The sequence below is a fragment of the Clinocottus analis genome, unplaced genomic scaffold, assembly GCF_023055335.1.
Source record: "Clinocottus analis isolate CAN_PGR_092001 unplaced genomic scaffold, fCliAna1.0.p SCAF_17, whole genome shotgun sequence".
Taxonomy (NCBI): Eukaryota; Metazoa; Chordata; class Actinopteri; order Perciformes; family Cottidae; genus Clinocottus; species Clinocottus analis.
Window position 1 is genome coordinate 16,750,655 of NW_027175898.1, and position 24,572 is coordinate 16,775,226.

The 24,572-nt window shown below is 44.1% G+C and overlaps 1 protein-coding gene across 1 annotated transcript in view; it reads right to left on the reverse strand.

Moving 5' to 3' along the window:
• Positions 1–11,480: 11,480 nt before the first annotated feature.
• The window catches only part of tmem132e (transmembrane protein 132E), a 106,908-nt gene continuing 93,816 nt past the window's right edge, over positions 11,481–24,572 (reverse strand). Inside the window, exons 8-9 of the mRNA XM_068580153.1 lie at positions 22,143–22,337; positions 11,481–15,821 (exon numbers count right to left, since the gene is read on the reverse strand). Coding sequence (XP_068436254.1) covers positions 14,739–15,821; positions 22,143–22,337 — 1,278 coding nt within the window. The 3' untranslated portion in view covers positions 11,481–14,738. The remainder of the gene's footprint in view (positions 15,822–22,142; positions 22,338–24,572) is intronic.

A 24,572-nucleotide genomic window follows, 5' to 3' on the forward strand; every position in this document is an offset into this window, starting at 1 on the left:
TGAACTCATAATCGATACTGCGATGTTTTAAAGACTATTTGATCACTCAGCCCTGATTAAGACAAGAGGAAACAACTTGACCTTATGTTCATATAAACATGAAAGACCATGAATACAGGCTCCACTTCTTTCATTGTGTCTGTCCCATAACTACCTAGCTACCTAACTCCTTACTTACTTACTTACTTACTGACTGACTTACTTAGCTACCTAACTCCTTACTTACTTACCTCCTACCTACCTAACTCCTTAATTACTTACCTCCTATCCACCTAACTCCTTACTTACCGACCTACTTACATACTTACCTACTTATCTACTTACCTACCTTCCTACCTAACTCCTTACTTACTCGCTGACTTACTTACCTAACTAACTCCTTACTTACTCACTTACTGACTTACTTAGCTAACTAACCCCTTACTTACTTACTAACTTACTTACTTACTTACTGACTGACTTACTTAGCTAACTAACTCCTTACTTACTTACTGACTTACTTGTTGACTTACTTACTGACTTACTTAGCTAACTAACCCCTTACTTACTTACTTACTTACTTACTGACTTACTTGCTGACTTACTTACTGACTTATTTAGCTAACTAAATCCTTGCTTACTTACTTTATTACTTTCTGACTTACTTACTTACTCACTTACTGACTTACTTAGCTAACTAACCCCTTACTTACTTACTTACTTACTTTATTAATTGCTGACTTACTTACTGACTGACTTAGTGACTTACTTATTGACTGACTTACCTAAGAGTCATACGGTGGTTAAAGTTCACGCTTTGAGGAGCCGCAGGACACAGATTGTTCATTTCCTGCTTCTGCAGCAGCGGTTCTGGTGGGATGGAGATCTGTGGGAGCTAATCATGAATCATCAGGTTGAATCTGGATGAACTTCATGTCCTGCAATGATGCTTTCAAGCTAAAAATTGAAGATCAGTAAATGTAAAATTACCATGTACAGAAAAGCTTCACAAAAACAATTGCACCGCAGAACTCGCTGTACGATCTGCTCCACCGAAACATAACCCAGAGAGAACCTGAGTGGGTGAAACGCGGCGTTGGAGAGAAATGAAGGTTGGGATGAATCATCCCTTTCACCTTGTTCTGGGAACACGCGGTCGAATCAAGTCTGTCGACTCGGCTATTAGCTGAGTGAAAGGCTTTCATGTCGGCCGCTTCGTGAGCTTCATTTTCCTGCTACGGTTTGTTCTTCCACAAAATAGGACGTTCCCGCAATGCATTGAGATAGATCACGGCTATTATAGACCCAAACACATGGTTAACATTATAGAACGAAACAAAACTCAACAACAATGGACTGTCATCAACTGTCATGGATCATCTGTCATGGATCATATGTCATGGATCATCTGTCATGGATCATATGTCATGGATCATCTGTCATGGATCATCTGTCATGGATCATCTGTCATGGATCATCTGTCGTGGATCATGGCTGTCTGGACCGGTCCTTCACTGACATCATTGAGGTTATTTGCATTGTGAACCATGTGTATACTACTCATTTGATCAATCTGTTACGTTGCTCTTTCTGTTGCTTCTGTCCGTCCTGGAGAGCATCCTCCTCTGTTGCTCTATGAAGGTTTCTTCCCTCTTTTCCCTGTGAAAAAGGGTTTTACTGTCTTTATTTGGGGAGTTTTTCCTGATCCAATGTGAAGGGATGTTATGATTGTAAAGCCCACGGGGGCAAATTTTGTATTTGTGATTTTGGGCCATATAAATAAAACTGAATTGAACAAGAAAAAGCTGCACAACTACTTGACTTAGGTTGAATAAAACATCATGTTTGGCGTGAAATTAGTGGGAAATTAAAACAAGAAAAGCACTTGGTTCTGTTGCTGATCACCTTGAACTCCTCGCGGGTTCAGCCCCCAGCGACTCGCAGCCGAAGGCGACATCTGAGTGACGACCTTTAAGTCACCAAAAAAAAGCCCTTCATTATTTTTAGCACACTGTTGTATTTGCAAAATGTGTTATTTGTTCATTTGCATGCTTTTATTTGTCCTGACATATTTTAAAGAAGCTCTTTGTAACTTGGAAGACTCACGAGTCAATTCACCGTTAGAGCGTGTTGAGTCCTCTTGAATGTTCGTAGCGCCCAATTTAAAACGGGACAAAGTCAAACCTCTGAGTTTCTGTCTTTGATGTTCTGTGAACGTCTCATGGTCGTTTCTTCTGAAGCGAGCTCTTCATCAGATTGTGGTTTCCTGGGCGCGTAGCCGCTTCGTCGAGGTCGAAATCCAGAAGCTTTGAGGAAGCTCTGAGAACGACATCGTCCAGTTTGCTCCTGTCAAGCGACGTTGTGGCAATCATGTGTTTTTTATTCTGACCTCTGACCCACGACAAAGCGAGTGGAGGGACGCGTCAACTGGAAGAAGCAATACATCTGCAATCTGACTGTAGTCCGGGTTCGGTTCAACAGACTCGCCTCTCATCGGGGACTTCCTTCAGGCTCCTGTGTGGCTGCACATCGGCTCAGAGAAACAGAAACAGAAAGTATTGTAAATTGCTCATTTTCACTACAACACAAGAGATGTATGAAAGCACGCCGTCCATCCACTACACTGGTCCGAGTGGGATGAAAGAGTCACAGTCACCATTAAATAAAGGATCAACCCTCTGATGTGCGGCTCCACTCAGGAAACATCGATGCAACTTCTTCAAGTGGCAATCTCAAAGCCTCCGATGTGAAATAAACGTCTGTCTATAACACAATGGCGGCGGATTAAAGCGTTCGAGTACACAAAGTATAAATATTTGCAGAGTGTCTGTAAGAAACGTTGTATTTTATGCACACGAATTATGGAAGCAGACTCACTTCTGATGCTCGTGTTACAGACAAGACTCCAGACCGGGAAACTCAATTGCTTTTACACAAATAGAATGATTGAAAGTGTTGTCAGTTCTGAAGGGAACTGTTTTTCTCATTTCGTATTGATCGCTTCCCCCTTTTTCTGCAGGGTGCATCAAAAAACATCAACCCTCAAGCGTTCGCTGGACTTAAAATAACCACTCGCGTTGCAACGATTTCATCTCCACACACCAGATTACTTGTCTCATTCAAAACAAATGAGACAAGTAATAATAGGAACCGAACAGTGGGGGGTTGCTATCGAATTAATTAAGTGTGGAGAACTTATTTCAAGGCGCTTCTTTTCAGAGAGAAGCCACTTCATCCTCCAGCGAGGATTCATCATATCAAACATTAATGGCCGTTTGAGGCATTTCCAGGCCGCTAAAGACACTCTTTAACAAGCAGATAGCGTTCATTAGTTGATAATAGTTAGCAATATATATATATATATATATATATATATATATATATATATATATGTATATATATATATATATATATATATATATATATATATATATATATACACACACAAATAGCCCTGCCTGAAAGCACTCAGACATACAGCAGATGAAGACTCACATCAGCCACTTGACTTTAGAAAGCTTGGAGACGTCCCAGAGGCAGATGGAGTCACATGTTCGCCATCGTTTCCACTGCGTTGAGACAATTTGTCCTTCTTCTATAGCTCTGTATGAATCATGCAGGAAGGATAAATAATAAACAACGCGTCCTGCGCGGGTTCTTGTAAAGCAGCACCTCTTTGATCGTTTTATTATTCATCTGGTTTCACTCGTATGGTTTCTCCAACACGGTGGCCGTGGTGCCGCTCAGCAGCACAGGATTAATGTCACACAGCGCTCTTCATTAAAGGCACGCTGATGACATTTACAGGTTGCTCTCAAAGCCAAATCTCCAGCCTACAGAGAGGAACATCATTATTGATCTAATCTACCAGTTTAACCCCTCGATGTATGACCGCCATGTGAATACCAGACCCTATCGTCCTTGATCTCTAACGAATCAGCAAAAGTTTTTTCATTGTATTGTTCGGTGTCTTAACATCAACCCACAGACTAATACTGCACATCTTTAGAAAGATTAAGACCTAAAGCATCTAAATCAGCCACAATAATGAGAATAAACACAAGCATCGGCATGTTAGGAAGCATATTCAGTCCAAAAAATGTGTTTTTTGGTTAAAAGATGGAATTGTTTAGTCACGCTAAGGAGCTTAGAGCTTTAGAGAAATATTAAAACTTAACGATTTTGTTCAATTTAAAACCACACGCCTCTTCTCACAAGGGTTACGGTATTTTTGCAATTTGAATGAATTAAATTGACTTTGTGGATGAGGAGATAGCAGAGTTTTAGTTTAAAAAAACACACTTCTCTCTTTCAGAAAATGAGAAAAAGGGGCTTTGATTTTATAAGATCAAAAAAAATAGATGGAGTGCAGCGGTTCTTTAAACAGATCTGGATCTTTTCCCCTCCAGGTGTATTTGTAGCTTCACTATTTAATAAAGTATAATTCCATATGATGTGCCACACCTCATTAGCTTTTGCGTAAAAAAGGATGATGCTATCCATCACGTACGTTCGTCAGACGTTCGTCAGACGTTCGTTGGGCGTTCGTTGGGATGGACTCAAGAAAACCGAAAGAAATGTCGTGACTTCACATTAAGATGCGGTTCGTTTGCCGCGGCCGAGGGTCTGTTATTTGCTTTCCTTGCATTTCCTCTTCTGGGTCAGACTCTCCTGCCGATGATTAAGTCGGACACGTTGGCGGAGAAAGAAAAGCTCGGGGTCATCGGCCTCTCGCGTCGGCTCGCTGCCGATGGACCCTGACAAGACGTTGACTCCCACAGAGGCCGGAAAGCCCTCTGCCTTTTATTAAGGAAGACTGGCAGCAGTTCCTGTTAAGTCTGTCAGTGTGTGTGTGTGTGTGTGTAGAGCATCGTACAACAAGGAGGTGTCCATAATGAAAGACGTCGAAATCAGGCTGAAATAAATTTGCATGATCACATTAAAAAACACTTGAAAGTTCCCCTTCACTCCACTAGATGTTGCATCGCGAGGCGTTGGACTAAAAACAAACATTTCTGCAGCGTCCGACAGACGCATTTGCATTTCATTACCCGGGCCGATCGTAAATGTGTGTGTTCTGACCCCCGGCTCCTGTGAGGGAGGTGAGAAACGTCCACGGCGCACAGTTCAAAAACTTGTCACCTGCTTCATCTTTCAAATACGGCTCCGAGACCCCGAGATCCACACGGGAGACCAGGAAGGGAAAAACAAAGAAGACCTCACACAATAACCTTTGCTGTTGTTGGGTCACGTCCTCCCAGAGGGCCCACACACAAACACACACACACACACACACACACACACGTATAGTGAGTTGTGGGCCGATCACACAACCTCGCACTCATCACAGCGGGTTGTCAGTCTGTGGCCAAAAGCTTCTTGAGCTTTGACTTTTGTTTCCAGGAGCTTCGCGTAGCGGGAGCCAAACACACTCCTGCACACTCGCCTGAGCGCTCGCACTCAGGCCGAGCGACTCCGGATGGATGTCAGGAAGCGACGGCACGAGCTGTCAACACTGCTGCTGCTGCTGCTGCTGCTGCTGCTGCTGCTGCTGCTGCTGCTGCTGCTGCTGTTGTGCAAACGCTGCGCTCACATAAATAATGACTGAACCGTCTCCTCGAAGTTGTGACTTCAGTCTCTTACAGGACAAAACCACGAGGACAAGTACTGCTAGCTGCATTAGTTTTGTCATGGACAGAGTGTTCATCAAACATGTATGATTGTTTGGCTTCTATACTCCTCTGGTTGTATAGAAGTATACGCTTCATGTGTTAAAGCTGCATTCTCTCTCCTGACCACCAGGGGGCGACTCCTCTGGTTGTATAGAAGTCTATGCTTCATGTGTTAAAGCTGCATTCTCTCTCCTGACCACCAGGGGGCGACTCCTCTGGTTGTATAGAAGTCTATGCTTCACGTGTTAAAGCTGCATTCTCTCTCCTGACCACCAGGGGGCGACTCCTCTGGTTGTATAGAAGTCTATGCTTCATGTGTTAAAGCTGCATTCTCTCTCCTGACCACCAAGGGGCGACTCCTCTGGTTGTATAGAAGTCTATGCTTCATGTGTTAAAGCTGCATTCTCTCTCCTGACCACCAGGGGGCGACTCCTCTGGTTGTATAGAAGTCTATGCTTCATGTGTTAAAGCTGCATTCTCTCTCCTGACCACCAGGGGGCGACTCCTCTGGTTGTATAGAAGTCCATGCTTCATGTGTTAAAGCTGCATTATTTCTACTATACACATACATACAACAAAAAATATCAATCACGTAAAAAAGCCAATATAAAGAAACTAGCCAACCAATTTCCTTGCTTTCAGGGGCCAAGGTTGGAGCGGAGACGCTTACAAAGGCACACCTTGAGCCTCCGTGAAAACTTTAAACGGCTGTCTCGCGCCGCCGTGATGAATAATGGTTTTGTTGTCCTTGGTTGCAAAAATCCTCGCGCCTCAGAAAAACAGAAAAGCATCCAGATAGATTTATTTAAAAGCCACCAGGACGCCGCAAAGCTGCCCAGCCGGCCTCTCCGACAAACAAGAAAAAAAAGGAAATCCATGCTGGAATTATGCGAGTTGAGCGGTCGAAGGACACATTGCTTTGGCGAGCGCTCGCCAAACACTCCGGCTTCTGATTACGCAGCGTTTTCAAGTGAGAGGTTCGGGGAGAAAAGGCTGCTGGCACATCACGTCCAGCCGGCTGAGACACGTCACCGAGTGTCTGAGGCTTGTTCTGATGCCGCCTCTTTGTTGGCAGCCCCTCTCTGTGTTCTAGTATTACCTCCACAAACAAATAGATTTTTCTTTCCACCCAATGTCGCAGGCAAGATCTAATTGTATTGAGGATTCCTTCCGGACCGTCTCTATTTGGCCGTAAAGGTTTAAAAGACGACTTAATGATGAAGTAGAGACGGCAAAGCCGAACTCGTGGAGTTCATTTCTTTCTAATCAGCAACACATTCAACAAGAGTCTCATTTTGAAACGGGTTCACACCAACTGAGAGGGCAAGTAGGGTGGTACACCTGTCAATCACCTTGTAGCCCCGCCCCTAAAGCATCCCATTTGACTCTAAATGACCATAATTCACTAAATGAACATAATGCTGTACAGAAGAAGACTTGAAACTAGAGATTGAGGCATAAACTTATGTTTACAATGTTTACTGAGGGAATACATCAAGAGAGAAGTAGAGTCACTTATATAGACTTCTATACAACCAGAGAAGTCGCCCCCTGGTGGTCAGGAGAGAGAATATATATACATACAAACAGGGTCAGGAAGTTGGAAAGTATTGAGAGATGGATTAATATCAGATATACAGTATTGCCATGCATCCACCTCCATTGCATTATGGAGGAGTAAGGAATCATTGAACATCATTGAGTCGGATCTTCTCTACTCAAGAAGTTAAAATGTCCACAAAAATGTACTTTTATTCGGATACATCAACTTTACCTCAACTTATCCTCCCGCTTCTATTCCCGGCTGCGATTTCTCACTTCGCCTCTTCAGAGCAGGAGCTCACAAGAACATATCCGAAATAAACGACAGCACAGCTACAGAGCGAGAGGGTTTTATTTTTACCAGTCACATGAAGAGTTGTATAGCCCTCGCCGCAAAACGCAACATGCCTTGTCTCTGCATTGCATTCTGGTCTATGGAGGCAGCTGTCATGTGACGGCGTTATCGCTGCATCCCTCCGTGTGATCGCCGAGCGCCTGTGAACATCGTGAGGGTGGAAAGAAGCCTCTCCTCTTTGATTCGGAGAGGCTGACGTCGAGACCTGACATTTACCGTTGATGTTATATATAGTTGAAGATATTTCTCGCTGTCAGGCTTCATTGTAGCTGCTCTGGAAAGATCTTGACATGAGATCACAGTCTCCATGACTGGGCTTGTTACCCATAGAAATACAAAAAATACAAGAAATATTACATAAAAATGGGACCAGATATGTAGGACGCATCAGATGCTTTGAGTGGGTTTTTCAGCATTTCATGTATGAAATGAATAAAAATGAATTTTAACCCTAGAATCCTTCCTTACTATCACTAACGTTGGGTATATTTAACCTGATATAATATACTTCTCATCAAAATATATTAAAATACAACAATGCAGGGCAAATTTAAGTACTATTCTTTTATTTTACTACCTTCAATAAGACACACCTACCTTCAATGAGACACGCCTACCTTCAATAAGACACACCTACCTCCAATAAGACACGCCCACCTTCAATAAGACACACCTACCTCCAATAAGACACGCCCACCTTCAATAAGACACACCTACCTCCAATAAGACACGCCTACCTTCAATAAGACACACCTACCTCCAATAAGACACGCCCACCCTCAATGAGACACACCTACCTTCATTAAGACACGCCCACCCTCAATGAGACACGCCCATTTTCAATAAGACACACCTACCTTCAATAAGACACGCCCACCTTCAATGAGACACACCCACCCTTAATAAGACACACCTACTTTCAATAAGACACGCCCATTTTCAGTAAGAGACGCCCAGCAGTGAGCAGCATGAAGCTACACAAGACTCAGACAAAAGCAACACAATGAGAGTAACGTGAGCACAATGACTTGTTGCTGTTCTGGGGTTACACCAGTGAGCAGTGTGAAGTGCATACTGGTTTTGGAGGCGCACCAGAGCAGAAGTGGGCCTTTACTCCGGGGTAGAAGCGGCGTCCGTGACGGCCGTGGCGTCGATCAGAGGGCCTGCAGATTGATCCGCTGAGTCACCGCCGCGCTGCGCGGTGCCGCCAATCACCGCTGAGGCAGAAATGTATTCCAACGCTGGAAATGCCACCGACACACACGGCTTCAGACAAACAACACTGAACCAGACAAGTGCTGCTATCACCGGGAGGCGCTGGCGTTGGTCCGAGCGGCCGACATGTGAGTCAAGTGGATCAGCCGAGACGGAGAGCCACTGCAGTGTGAAAGGAGTGTGACACGCTGCGTCTTTACACTCCAAACATAACAGGATGGTCGTGTTTGTGCTGCGGATCCACAAGTTGAATCCTGCGTTTAGCTGAACAACGTGCAGTGGAAAGAGTTATTACTACCGGAGTGGAAAACTACATATTAATATTAAGCCTCCACAGTCAATTACTCACATAATTAAGTACATGCTTTTTGTCTTCCAGGTTTGCAATTAAAATATGCAAACTGAACCTTATCTTATGAAATATGAGCTAATTTTCATATAATTTCACAACATAAATAGGAAAAAAATAAACACGTGTTTCATTTTGTTGTTTTTACAGATGATACTGCGTGTCTAATTGAAGGTAGGTGTGTCTTATTGAAGGTGGGCGTGTCTTATTGAAGGTGGGCGTGTCTTATTGAATGTAGGCATGTCTTATTGAAGGTAGGTGTGTCTTATTAAAGGTAGGCGTGTCATTCGGTTAAAAAATGAAATAATTACTTATTTTATGCCCAAACTTTGTCTGAATAGGGCATGCTGGGTATTAAAATGTCTCTGCTTCTGCTTCTTAGTTGTGGTTTTAGGAATGTGAGCGAAACAGGAAGCCTTCAGAACCAGTAAGCATGTCCGTGTAGAATAAGCTCGGGGGGATTTTTCGCACAGTTTCCAAAAGGTAGAGAGGATAATGAGCGATTATCTCATTTCTCCTACATCAATTTTTATCTCACACTCGTACGTCTCATCAATTTCGACTTACAATAAAAATGTGGCCCAGACGATGAGTCATCACAATTTTCGGACGTTGAATTCGAGCCTCATTTGTTTTTGTGTGCAAATAAGCCCAAAGACACACGTCAGTGTTTTCCTATTTCTTTAGAATACTAAATAATTAGCTGCAATTTCTCCTTCATTATTTGTGATTTTCTGTCATATAGATCTGTTTCCCCAGACAGGACTGTGCGGCGGTCCCACAAACCCACTAGCATCTCTGCTAACGACCCGTGAGCCTCACCTGGGCTCAAAGGGCTTTGATCCCACCGCCCCAAAGAAGTGAACTGAAGGAATAAACACTTCAGACTTCAAGCAAACAGCTCCAAGTATGGATTTTATGGACGGGGCGCTGCTGGATGAGTGGATCCATGGGTGCAGCAGTACACACACACACACACACACACTCACACACACTCACACACTCGCTCTCAGCAGGGTGTCTCCGCGCCGCAGCAGGAATGGGATGAGGGGGCGTTCAGACCCGGCACAGCGAGCGGCGAGCGGCACTGATCCACGGACTTCAAACACTGAGCGGGACTCGAGCCGGCGGCTGATCAACGGCGGCGGGGACGCGTGCGTCTGCAGAGGAGTCAGGTGTCAGCCTCAGGTACAGATGAAGGTACGCAGGTAACGACCAGACACCTGCTGCAGAGAGACGCCAGCTTCTTACGCTCGTCAGTTATAAATATAAAGATATTTATAAGCTTTATTTGTACTAACAGCGGGGGAAGGATAAGTAAATACATCCAAACTGCTAAAACTTGAAAAACAACATGCTTTCATGTTGTTTTGAGGGATTTAGTATTAATTGAAAATACCAGAAAACAACATAAAACGTCGTCTTTTCCTGGAATTTTTGTATATTTTTTACATGTTGCCTCCACACAGCTCTCAACATGGCGACGGCTTCGCTTCCAGCTAACAAAAAAAAAAAGATTATGAAATGAAATGCGTGATAAACATCTTGTCTGGATGTCGTTGTCTCTGCGATGTTTACACATGTTGTGACAAGTGGAAGTTTAAATAAACCGGCAATTATGATCATTAAAAAATTTAATTTATCATTTAAAAAATTTCTCCTTGGAGATTAATAAAGTACTTTTCATTTTCATTCATATTCATAAAACCTGCAGGACGAGCCTGTTGATTAGTGTTATTTAACATTTGCCCTCTCCTTTGTTGAGAACTTGTTTTTAAAACTGAACCCAAGTGTCATATTACCACCTCTACGTACATATTACTACCTTTATGAACATATTACCACCTTGTTGGTACATATTAGCACCTTCATATACATATTACCATGTGCAATGTACACGTTACCACCGTTATGTACAAATTACCATCTTTCTTGTGCATATTTCCATCTTTCTTGTGCATATTTCCACCTTTATTGTACATATTACTACCTTTTTGGTACATATTACCACCGTTATGTGCATATTACCACCTTTCTTGTGCATATTTCCATCTTTCCTGTGCATATTACCACCTTTCTTGTGTATATTTCCATCTTTCTTGTGCATATTTCCATCTTTCTTGTGCATATTACCACCTCTCTTGTGCATATTTCCATCTTTCTTGTGCATATTTCCACCTTTCTTGTGCATATTTCCATCTTTCTTGTGCATATTTCCATCTTTCTTGTGCATATTTCTGTCTTTCTCACCTGGTTGACTTCCACTAGTCGTCCAACTGGAGCTCAAAACGTGGCTGAAAAAGTCATGAAAGTCTTGAGGGGAAGTAAAAATCACAGGAAGTCATTCTGTGTATTGCATTTTCTTTAGTACTTTACATATAACGGGGAAAATACAAGGGTTTATTTTCGAGAGAATACAGGAAATTTAACAGTGCTCTGTACATTAACATATTGTTGTCAGTGTCGTGGTAATCTGGCACAGCCGACTGAGCCGTGCACATCGTGCACAGTTTTCCATGAGGGAGTGAGGGGCGGGGGGGGGCGGGGGGGGGGGGGGGGGTACAATTCAAGAAGTTCAGTTACATGTTGTAAAAAGACTAAGTTTCTATTAGCAGCTTGAAGAAAATACAAAATGAGCAATATGTGCACCACACCGTCACCAAAGCAGCGTTACAAAAAAGACTTAAAATGCACAGAGGGGGGGGGGGGGGGGGTGTTCAAAACTCTGAAAAATAAAATGTTTTCCTTAAAGACGTGGGCGACGTATTTACAAACCGTGTCAGTAAATCAATCCAAACAGTGTGTGAAGCTGCTATTAGATACTTAATCCGTCAGCGGGCGTCGGGCTGACCGCGTCAGCGCTCGACGGTTCAGATTATAATCCTACATTCATCCTGAGAAACCGGGGTTTAAGGGTACAACATCGTGGCGTTTCATGGCGAGTCGCGGCGACGCCGTCGGCTGGAGGGTCGGGCTTGGACCGTTTAAACAATAAAAGTCTTCATCACTTCTTCAGATGATAAACACAGATGGAATATTATTATCAAACACTTGAATCAGGTCTTTGTTCATTTAGAAAGAATAAAAACACGTGGAACAAAGAGAGGAGCATGCAAGGAAACCCCAAAATAAATCCTTAAAGTCCCAATCCAGGATCAAATGGATCTATATGTACACGGAGAAGATTCAATGGAGGTTAATGGGAAATAATCTCATTGCAACTTCCACTGGAGTGAAAAATGATCTGCTTTTGCTCCAGTATTTACAACCGTCTCCATCTTCACATCATATTTAACGCCTGTGTCCTGGCCCGTTGATGATTAAAGGAGGCGAGAAAACATGAAATATTCAGTGTTTTTTGTGTGTGTGTGTCAAACACAAAGCTGTTTTCTTTGTCTTGACGGCGCTGCCTCCAGGAGGACAATTCTGGATTGGGTCTTTAACACGGATGACCAAGCAGGATCGATGGCGGGGTGAAGTGTGTGAGTGACGTTCTCCACCAAAAACCAGTCGGTTAACACAAAATAAAAGAAATCCAAGCCCTTTTTTAGATACAGCATTAAATGAAAGCGACACGGAGACTCGTTTCTCATCACGCGGTCGCTTCATTAGTCCTGGAAATAACTTGTTTTATGTGAGATCAGAGCTGGAATAACATCGACCTTCACACGCCGTCTCCGGCCGCCGACTGAAGAAGCAAACACTCGGCGAGCGGTAATTAAAAAAATACTCTGCTAGCTCTGCTGTCGTCATGCTCTCGCTTAATGTTCCCGGCCGCCTCGCTATGTTTTGGTTCAAAACCCACTTGAGACGTCCGATGCTCTTTCTAAAGAAAACAAAACCCGCCGGAAAGCAGAAAAAGAAAAAGCGCCTTTTTCTGCTTCCTGTGTCGTTTGAAAAGAAACTCAGCAAACCCTGAAACTCTCAACGCAACGACCAACAACTTGCCGCACAACTTGCCGCACAACCCCCCCCCCAAAAAACCTGCAACACACGTCCGACGTGTCCCCCTGCGATGCGTCAGCGCAGCCAATCGGCATCCGGGTTTAGCTGAACGCAGCTCGTCCGCCGGCAGCAACGCAACATGTTTCTCACATCTTTGCAACCGCCCACGCAACTCTTGTGACCTGCAGATGTAAGTTCACCAGAATGGATTCAACGAAAAGAAAAACACACACGAGGACGACGACGTGCGTCATGGAAACATGAGGATGGCCGTGATTTCAAAAAGGATGGAGCGGAAACTAATAATTTAAACGGGTGATGTTCTCGTCGAGTGCCCCGGAGAGGATCCTTGTGTTTTTTTGTTTTTTAAGTTTTGAATTGTTCCCAAAAAAAAAAAAAAAGGCGAGAGGGCAACCGAACCTCCCGGAGGAGGAACATGGAAAGATAAGATCTGTTACAATTCTGATGCATAGCAAAAATCCTCGTGTTCAAACAGTCTAAAAGTGACACAACCACTTTGTCAAAAAGCTACGAGACTTCCACCGACTCCTCGTTCGGTACGGTAACACACACACACTCACACTCACACACACACACACACACACTGGAGAAGGAATGTCTGCATGTATGTAAGCCGGACATGGCATGCGTGAAATGCATGATAACATATTTGACTTTAGTCATGTGTGTATGAATGATTATAGAATTTACGATACAAACATTTACAAATTTGGAGGAGAAGAAAAAAAAATTTGATTGTGCCTCAAGATCGCCTTCCATGCAAAGAACGTTTAGAGATCCTCACAAACTCCACCAGCTCTGTGCTGATGGCGCCTCATGCTCGGAGGTCGGTCGTAGCTCCTTTTGCATCTCGCCGCAGTGAGAGAACAGCGTGAAGGAGAAGTGACCTGTGACCGTTTGTATTTAAGGCATCAGATTAGTTCAGGGCCGAGAGGACGAGAAGCAGTCGGCGCTGCTATTGGACTACTATGAAATGTAGAAAAATGTAAGGGATGGACATGAGTGCAAACCATGAGTGAGCTGCACCAAGAACAACAATGAAGAAAGTTTCGCCATTAAAAGATTTTTTTTCCTACTTTGGCAAAAAAAAAAAAAAAAAAAGATTATTATTTTTAATTTTTTGTTTTTTTAAAGTAGCTTTCATGAGAGTCTTTGACAGTTTTTTTTTTTGTTCATCAAAGGCATCTTTGTTTGGAGTAGGAACAGTACCACAGAGTCCCACTGAGCCAGAGGAATCTCAGCCAACAGCAAACCTCTCTTTCACACTCCTGTCCATGTCAGGCTTTCGCTGAGGCAGAAAAAAATAATACAATTCTGAAAAATAAGCGAGGTGGAGCAGCTCTCACCTCCGGCTGCGGCTCAGATTCCCAGTGGAACTCGTTTTCCTTTTTTTTCGGCCAAGATTCACAGATTCCTCTCGCGATGGAGATCCTCTGGTCCAAGTCTTTGGCTTCCCCGCGTCCTCCTCCGTCGTGAGCGTGTATGAGATCACAGCACTGTGCAAACTAAATGGAACACACCCTAAAACCAAAACCAAAAAAAACAACAACAATTGGCCTTTTTTAGTCCGTGAAAAATATCTTTCACTCAGGTGAAAAAAAACGAGAAAAAAAAATAGGAAGGAAACGTTTCTTCAGAGTGCCGAGAACCTCCTCCGATCTCAGGCTATTTCTTTTATTCTGCGCATGTAGTCGTGCAGTTCCTCGGGGTCTTGGAAGCCCATGTCCTGGCAGACCCACTGAATGTCCTCTTCGTCCGCGATGGGGATGGCGTTGTAGGGCAGCTCCTCCGTGGGGAGGGTGGTGAAGGTGGTGAACTTGACCCTCTTGCGCTTGGAGGTGGGCGAGCTGGCCTCCTCGCCGTTCTCCTTGGTGGATCCCCCGGAGCTGCCGTCGCCGCGCCCGTGCACCTGGCTCTGGACGCTGGTCTGGGAGCTGCCGCTGCTGTGGTGGTCCCCGTGGCAGCAAGTCTGTACGCTCTCCATCGGGGTGGGACTCTCCACCTGCTGCTGCGGCGACAGGTCGCACTGGGCCCTGAGCGGCTGGCCGTTGCCCAGGAACACCCAGTGGTGCGAGTGGTCCATGTTGGCCTGGCCCTCCGGCGGGATCCGCTTGTGGCGGTATTTGAGCACGAAGACGATGCAGTTGATGAGGAACACCAAGATGGCCAGGCAGAAGACCCCCAGGAGGGCGTACATGCCGATCTCCAGGTCGGTCATGTTGCGAGGCGAGTGCACGAAGTCGTCTTCCTCCTCCTCCTCGTCCTCCTCGTCGCTCTCGGTCGGCCTCTCCTGGTTGCTGCTGGTGGGGAAGTTGGTGTAGTCGATGGGAACGCTGGCGGGCTGCTCGTTGGACGTCTCGTAGATCCTCCCGCCCACGTTCGGATCCACGATCGGCCGGCGGGTGATCGGCGCCAGCTCCGTCTCGCCCTCGGTGGTGGCCTCTTCCTCGGAGTCTTCCTCCGGGCCGAAGCGGACCTTGACGTACACGGCGGCGGCGGCGATGACGCTCTTGCGCTTGGTCTTCTGGCAGGCCTCGCCGATGGTCATCTCCAGACGCACCAGCTCACCGCTGCCCTCCCCCTCGGCCACCAGCACGGGCCAGCGCTGCTGAGGCTCCTGGGCCACCGACACGACCCGGTCGTCCAGCGTGGAGGCGTTGAGGTTGTAGTCTTTAGGGTCAAAGTACGTCAGGCTGGCAGCTGTGTTGTCACTGAAGAGCATCCAGACCGACAGACTGGCCTCCTGCCGGACAGAAAGACAACGGTACAGTTTAGTAATCTGAGATTAGAATATTCTCGGATATTGCAGAGGGGTTATGGGTACATATTGAAACGTAGCTTTGACTCTGCTTTAAAAGGGTGAGCAATGAAACATTATCTTTGACCTTTAAGAACACGTTTTGCAATTGGAGTGGGTTGATTACTTTATTAATACAGTTCAAATGAGGACCGTTAACGATTTTGCAGAACATAATTGCTTCCCGAGCTTTGAAAGAAAGAGAAAATCCAATTAGTGTGTGCCCCCCAAAAAAATGATGGGAGAAAATTATGCTCACAAAGAAGAACAAAGTTGGTGCAGTGAGTTTCAGAGGGTTACCAGTAATGGTGCTGCTCAGGTTTACTGTCCGACTTCAAAGGCTTAACATGGTTTAAGGATGGATTATTGAACGCCATGAAACATGAAACGACTACACGGAGACGCAAAGCAACTGCAACGAGGAGCACCATAACTATGAAAAGCCAAATGGGCCAAAAAGACTCTAAAGAGACACAAGAGATGAAATACAAAGGGACACACATCAATTAACCTCCCAAATCAACCACAATTATACACAAATATACCCCTTTGAGACACAATGACCCAACAGAGACACAAAATGGCCCCAAAGAGACACAAAGCAGTTGCAAAGAGGTATGAAATTAGTACAACAAGGAGAAAAACAACAACTAAGACACAAAATGACCCCAAAGAGACACAAAATAACCCTACAGAGACACACAATGACCCCAAAGAGACAAAAAATGACCACAAAGAGACACAATGCAGCTGCAAGGAGACACAAAATGAGTACAAAAAAGGGCAAAACAACGACGGACACACAATGATCACAAATAACAAGGTAACCAAGGGAAGCAAAACAATGTTTGTAGGAAAGATGGTGGGTGGCTTTTGCATGCCTGGGCCCTGGAGACCATCGCCTCGTAAGAGACAAACGTCGGGCAGGAAACTGGTGAACAGCGTGAACGTTGTGGTAACACAATCCCCCCCTCAGGCTGAAAAGTTCCACGTATTTTCTGATTATTTCTGGTCAGTAAATAACAATCTGTGCCTTTTCCTTTCTGTTTATATTCATCTGCAGAATGTTCCAATGTGTTTTTCCGACGGCGTCCTTCGTCGGCATCGACCGCGATTTGAATATCTGTTCCCAGCGGAGCCTTAGAAGACGTGGACTTTCTCCAAAAACCTGAATCTCCAGAGCGTTGGTGAACATGGGCGGTACCCCGGCGCCTCTGACGCTCAACGCCAGGAAAAAACACTTTTAAGCCCGGAGTTCAGGGCTGAAGGGGTCGTCCTGCAGGCTGCCACGGTTGTGTTAGTGTGTGTGTGTGTGTGTGTGTGTGATCTCCTCATTTTCTTATTTTCCATCACTCTTCATTATCTCTAGTCCCCTCCCCCCCTTATGTTACCAGACTAAATTAAACTCCTGCACGCTGGTTTTTCTTGATTACACTCGTCCGCCGCAGAGTGAAACTCGCGACGCTGGCGTCCGTGTGATCGAGGCTGCGTTTGACGATCCCGTTTGTTCACGGCTTGGGGAGCTTTCCAAATCACAGTCGGACGATATTAGGCTCCTTTTTTTTCTTTGCAAAGGGAAGAGACACACACACACACACACACACACACACACACACTTTTCAGGACAACCCCCCCCCTTCGGTCCAGATATGGAGAAGCCAGCTCTGTTGTGACGATGTCCCGCTGAGAGCCAAACCTCTGTCATCTCAGCATGACAGCGTGAAGACAGCCCTTTGATACGGGTGATTTTAAATAATACATTGAATATGACATGTCGGTTTTCACAGGCTGACTCCGCTACCAAAGAGCCGATGGAGGGAGGAAGTAGATTTACTCTCCACCGACAAGTCACGTTGCAGTTTGCATGCGCGTCTATGCAAAGGGTTCTGCAACGTCCTCATTTGATCCTTTTGGATCGTCATAATTAAGTTCTTGAGTTTCTAACTGTGAAGTGACGGCGACCTTTCAACACCAAATTTGTATCATAAAACGACTACAAGAAGACGCAGAGAAACTGCAAAGAGAACCACAATAACTTTGAAAAGCAAAATGGGTCAAAAAGGACGATAAAGAGACACACGATGGCCAAAAAGAGACGTAACAAATACAAAAAAGGGGCAAAACAACCACAATTAAACACAAAATGAACCCAAAGAGACAAAATGACCCAACAAAGACACAAAATGGCTACAAAGAGACACAAAATGGCAACAAAGAGAGACAAAAGCAGGTCCAAAGAGAGGCAAAAACACAACAAAAACACAAAGATCACAAATAGACACACAATAACAATGCAAAGACACAAAATGATCCCAAAGAGACACAACATGACCCCAAATAGACACACAATGACCCTACAAAGACCCAAAATGACCCCAAAGAGACACACAATAATAAAAAAAGGGACAAAACAACAAAGAGACACAAAATGAGTACAGAAAAGGGCAAAACAACACCAAAGGGACCCACAATGATCCCCTGCGGCTGTCCAAAGAGTTCTTGAGCGTCTTCATTTGATCCTTTGGGATCGTCATAATAACTGTGAGGCGTCGACGACCTTTCATCACCAAAATGGTTTCAGTTCATCGTGAAGTTTCAGTGGACGTTCGTACCGAAGTTGATGAAATTCCCTCCAGCGGACGCGGAGACATCCCATTAACGAAATGGATCAGACGGACAACGAAAAGGTACAAAAACAGGCATGAAAATGCAAAGAATGGGCGTGTTCATTGTCAATGCCGATGCGATGGAGAAAAGTTCCACCCGTCAGGAAACGGCTCTTGTTTATTTCAGGTCAAAGCTCTTGCTCGACAGAGAAGCTGTCTCACAGAAGAAAAGAGGCGACCGGGGCATCAAAGGGCTGATGAGCTCCTGAGGGATCCGTCTGTATCGCTTCATGCATCTAGTTTACCAAACCGACGGCAGTAATCTGCACATTTCCATGAAGTAATGCGCGTTAGGAAGGAAGTTTCCTGCATTTGATTTCTCTCCGATTTGTGCTTTATGGCGTCGGGGATCGTACATGTGGATGTAAATTGAACATTAAACAGCCTTCATTATAAATCATGCGCATGCATATTAAAAAACACCCCCCTGGAAATATTATTCGGAGAAATTTGCATCGACTCGAGACGTAATAACACGATCCAGATTCATAAATACCTTATTAAGTGGCTAATTTAAGCGGCGGCGGTGAGTAAGTCACGGCGAAAACAGAAAAGCTGCCGAAAGACTCGAACTCTGTCCAGCGGGACACAGAATAATGCAACGGGATCGTCCGGCTCCAAGCCCGTCCACAGGGCGGTTCATTCAGTAAATGAAGGAAATCTGGAAAGTTTTCCTGCGAAACAGAATCAAATGGCTTGAAATAGCTCCAGCAGTCCTGTGGGAGCTTTGCCGGCGGAGGAATTGGCCGCCGCCTTTTCGTCAACGGCCACCCAACCCCCCCTCTCCTCCCGGCCCCTCGGAGAGCACTTAGGACAATACATTACAATAATTAAATTTCAAGGTGGCCAAGAAGCGGAAAGCAAGAAAAATTGGAATTTAATGCCGGCTTCTCCCTCGCCGATGCTCGACGCGGTTGTCGTTGCATTTATTTTCGCCGAAGAGAGGCCGATGGAGGGAAAAGGACTCGGGACGCACGGACGATTCCCCAAGATGTCTGCCAATTTATGAGTCTCAAAGACGCTCTGAAGACTCAGAGGCATCGGGGAAAAAAAGAAGCACAGACGTCTTCCTCGCTTCTCGCTAAAAAAAATATATTCAGAGTCACGCATTTGGACGTTTTAGAAGTATTTACGCCCGGCGCGGCTAATATGAAGGTTGTAATAAAAAAAACAACAGCGCCACGAATACTTATTAGCTCACTGCAGCTGCTTTTATCCGGCGTCCTCGCCAACAATGCCGGCGGCCCGGAGCTTAAGAGATTTAGCTCGGAAATCATTTTATTACTGGGAAAGGGAAACTAGCGCCTGCTTGTTGATATAGAGACACTGAAGGGATTTGCAAATAAACTTCATCTTCGCACCCTGGAGACGGAAATAAGGAAACACACCGAGTACTCAGTAGGAGTAAAGTACTAGTACATGTACACGCTGAGGCGTTCGGTGACAGGTGGGTAACTGGATGTAAAGGTCGATGTTTTTACGGTTTGACTTGAGGTGGTCGAACTGCGGCCCGCTGTCGGTTTTATACAATAAAATAATGTAGAATATGGCTGGAGCATCTCTCTAATGGTATGCACGTTACAGATCCTGCAGACTGAACGTCGACTACAACTCAAGTGAAACTATATTTTACTACTTTTCTCTGTTCTGTTTGTTCCAACAACTAGCATGTTTAATAAGTTAATGCATCATTTAAAACAAATAAAAGTCTTAATGTCAGTAATCAACTGACCCAATAAGTGAGCCCTGAACAGAAAAGCACTATTTGTCAATTTCTGTCAGTTTTACCTTATAGATTTCCACATAACGTCATAATATTTACTGTATTAGAGTTAAAAAGTGTATCATTCATTTAAATTAAATGTAAAGACAAGGGCAGAGCAGCAGATACAGAAATACTTTTTGCAAATTTGTGTGAATACTAATAAACGACTGTAACTACTGTACTGTTTTCTATGGCACACATGGAGTTTTGAAAGTTCCCACTCCCTGCCTGGTCCCTGAAGGGGCCTCACTGTCTGTGTGCAGCTGAGGGGAAGCAGAAGAATCTGGACAAGGACGAATAAATCTTATTTCAGCCATAAGTAAGTCAATTCTTTTGTTTTTTTGCAGGACATTAACGGCAAAAGGTTGGTTTCCGGGCGGATTTTGGAGTTATTGGTGGATTTCAAAACTGGATGCTAATCCTGCGTAGCTTCATTCATGCTAACAATACAAAATGGCATCATCTCAGAACTTGGGCGGTTCTCCCGAGTCACTCTCGAGTCCCTTCGAGTCATACTTGTGGTTTATGCTCATATTTATTGTGTCATGAACATGAGAAATGGACGTATATTGACTGCTATGAGAACATCCGCAGTAAACACGGGCGGGGCACACCAGGTAACTTGTTTTTTTGTTGCTAAAGTCGCCAATTAGGATGAATATTTCAGTGGGAGGCGGCCGCCTGGTCTCCGGCGTCATTACCATCCATCTGAGTCTGAGCTTTGGAAGTAGCCCGAGCGCTTGTTATTTACCTGAGCTAGGCCGCCGCTAACTTCACCATCAGCACACACACACACACACACACACACACACACAGCCCTCATAAATATGAAGCGAGGGTCGTCTCCCGCATATTTATTTCTTTACGATGCCGAGTTGTGTGTTTTGCCGACGACCAAAGCCGGAGCCGGAATATTTCACGGTTGCATTTTAGAGACTGGAGCCTCTTTATTTATTGTGAGGGGATTTGAAAAGAATAACACACATGAAAAGCTTTTTTATTCCTGCGTGGCATTGATCTGCATCCCAGGAGACCGTGACGTAACCTCTGAGCCTGATCCCGACCTCGACGCACACGGGAACGCCGGGGGAAGAGTTCAGTTTGTGTATGCGGGCGAAGAAATGAACCACGAGACGTCGCCGTGAAACTTCTCCAGTCGATTATTGACATCAAGACAATTCTTCTTTGTATGACAAGTTTTCTGAAATGTTTTGTTTGGGTATGGAAATGAAGAGGAATTGAGGAGAAATGCAAATGGAAAAAAATAAATATTTGTGGTAAGAATGAGAGTTTGCATCTTTTGGGATGAAGAACATTCATTAATAAATAATTATTATAGTAGATTTGATATGGACGATGATGATTTATGTGTTTTCTTGTATGTTTTCTGCCCTTGTATTTTTTTAAATGTATTTATGTTTTAATATTTATTTATTTCATTGATATATACATGTTTATTTTATATATATTTTTACTATAATAATTTATTTGTATATTTTCAATTTTTTTATTTGTTATTTTAACCATTAAAAATATATTGTCTGGTTTGAGGTAAACTTGCATAAACTTAAAATAAAATGAGGGAAAGATTTTTTTTTCAATTGTGTTTTTAAGCAAAATAGCCTAAAATCTCCAAATCTATATTGATGATGTGTCTTCCTCCTTTTTCACACTTCCCTTTATTGTTCCACCGCTAATATGAAGCAGCAAGTGATGATGCATTACACTATATTAATGTAATAATAACAGGGAGAGTCACTGAAAGTCCTTCCTTCCCGCTGCTGTCAGGCTGCACAACAAGCTGAGGCTCATGAAGGATATTCTGTCTCATTCTACCTGTTTCGGGGCCGTGAGCGTCTGGGCGCCGATGGCCTTGGCCACCATGGTGTGGCTGTTCCCGGGGCTGGGCTGCAGGGTCAGCGTCAGGCCGGAGACGCCGTGGACGCGCATCTCCGTGATGGAAACCTTGTCGTCCGTGACGGAGAACGCCGACTCCCCCAACACGGCGTCCACCGCCAGCGGAGACTCCACCTGGAGAGAGAGAGAGAGAGAGAGAGAGAGGGGAGCTCTGTTATTGTCTCTCCACATGACAGCAGAACAGACAACAGCTTTATTGTTTTGTTTGTTTTCTCTCTGGAGCTCAAAAAGCCGACGACAAGCCCCATTGTGGATGAAAGTGCTCCGTGCTGCTGTTTGTTTGGATCCACGCGAGCCGACGCCCGCCCGCCCGTCCGTCCGGCGCCGTGGGAAAACAAACACTCGAGATGGAATCCGTCAGCGGCCGGACGGCGAGGGCCAATCTGAAGCCGCCGCCGGCTTTCAGAGAGAAGACACATTTGTGCCCATCTAAGTGTCACCGCACGAAGCACCCCACCGGTTTGGAGCCGCTCTCCGAGGTAAAGCCGTCTTTTTTTCCCACCGAGGCCTCTGCACACATGACTTTGAGCACCTTTATGTCGTCTCCATCTTCACTTCATCTACAGAAAATGTTCACCAGCTTTCACACCGAACGAAGGAATCGAAACAACTACAGTAGCGTCTATTATTATTATGATTTTGTGAAAATAGCCGGAAAAAGAAGTACCAAAAAATGTCTCTCTAGCGCCCCCTAGATGTTGGACTGCACCTCTCGCCCAGATTGCCTGATTGGCTTGAAAAAAATCACACGTGTCCATCTCAACCAATTTTTTCCGCCATTTTGAATTAGTAATTAGTAAAAAAAAACACGTTTTTGCACTTTTCTCCGAGAACGTTTGGTCCCGTTAACACCAGACCTGCCGTCCATCATGACTGGAGCTGCATCTTCACGACTGCGTTAAAAGCTTTTGGATATCGTTTCAGATATACCGACCAATTGACCTATTAGGGGCGTGTTTATAGACATTTTATGAACAAATATCTACTTTTATAGACATTTTATGAAAAAATATCTATGTTTATAGACATTTTATGAACAAATATCTATGTTTATAGACATTTTATGAACAAATATCTACTTTTATAGACATTTTATGAACAAATATCTATGTTTATAGACATTTTATGAAAAAATATCTACTTTTATAGACATTTTATGAACAAATATCTACTTTTATAGACATTTTATGAACAAATATCGATGTTTACAGACATTTTATGAACAAATATATACTTTTATAGACATTTTATGAACAAATATATATTTTTAGAGATATTTTATGAAAAAATATCTACATTTAAAGATATTTTATGAACAAATATCCATGTTTAAACACATTTTTTGTAATCGTTATATAATATAGTCTACAGTTTTAATGTGTGCTTCAATAAACTGTTGAAAATGATTCAATTAGCATTGGTTTGAATTCGCAGACATGCTTAATTAAAGTTGTGTTGTTTCTTAAAAGTAAAACAAATATGAACTAAGTTTTATGAAAGATGCTTATTATAAAGTGTTAGCCTCGTTAGCCTCTGACCTCTGCGCGTGTCGCCGCGACAGAAACACATTTGCTGAGATGATAAAACACGTTGTCATCCGACAGGTTTTTCTTCCTCGTTTGGCTCGGATCAAAGTGTCAAACAACACTTTGGTGCAATAATTTATTGTGTAATTTAGCGCGATGTAATTTGTCACGTAAAGACAGAGCCAAGCACACGTAGCTGCAGGTTTTTCATTAATTCAGCGTTGATGCATTGTGAGTTCAGTTGTGCTCAAAATAACCCCCCTAATAAACACACACACACACACACACACACACACACACACGCCTACCAATCTCCATGTATTAGCTCTCCTGCTTGTTCACGCTGTTAAGGGAGTGAGAGACGGATAAATTTAAATGAAATACAATTGAACAGTTCATTTTATGTTACTTCTTTCTTGTAAAGATCTCGTTGTTGCTTTTTGTTTTGCTTCTGTAATTCTGCCTTCACTCAAACTTCACCGTCGCAGATTATAAAAACGGAGTTTTATGATGGAGAAGCTTTATTGAACGTTGATGATTGCAGGAAATGGCACTTCCAGGGGTCGATCAGCCCAAATAAAACCTTTTCCTGCCGCACCTCCACTTGTCCGAGAAAGATCTTTTGCGCCCCGTGACAGCGGGGTTGACGTCCTACGTTCCTGAATTTAAAAACGCGTGACTGAAGAGTGTCGAAAGCGGCGCTGAAATCAATAAAAAGCAGCCGAGCTGACGATCCGCTGTCCTCGAGACGGTTTGAAAAAACCCAGCGTGCGTGACGGCAGTAATCTTCATCGTGACGGCTCGCGCTAATTAGTCGTCTCCA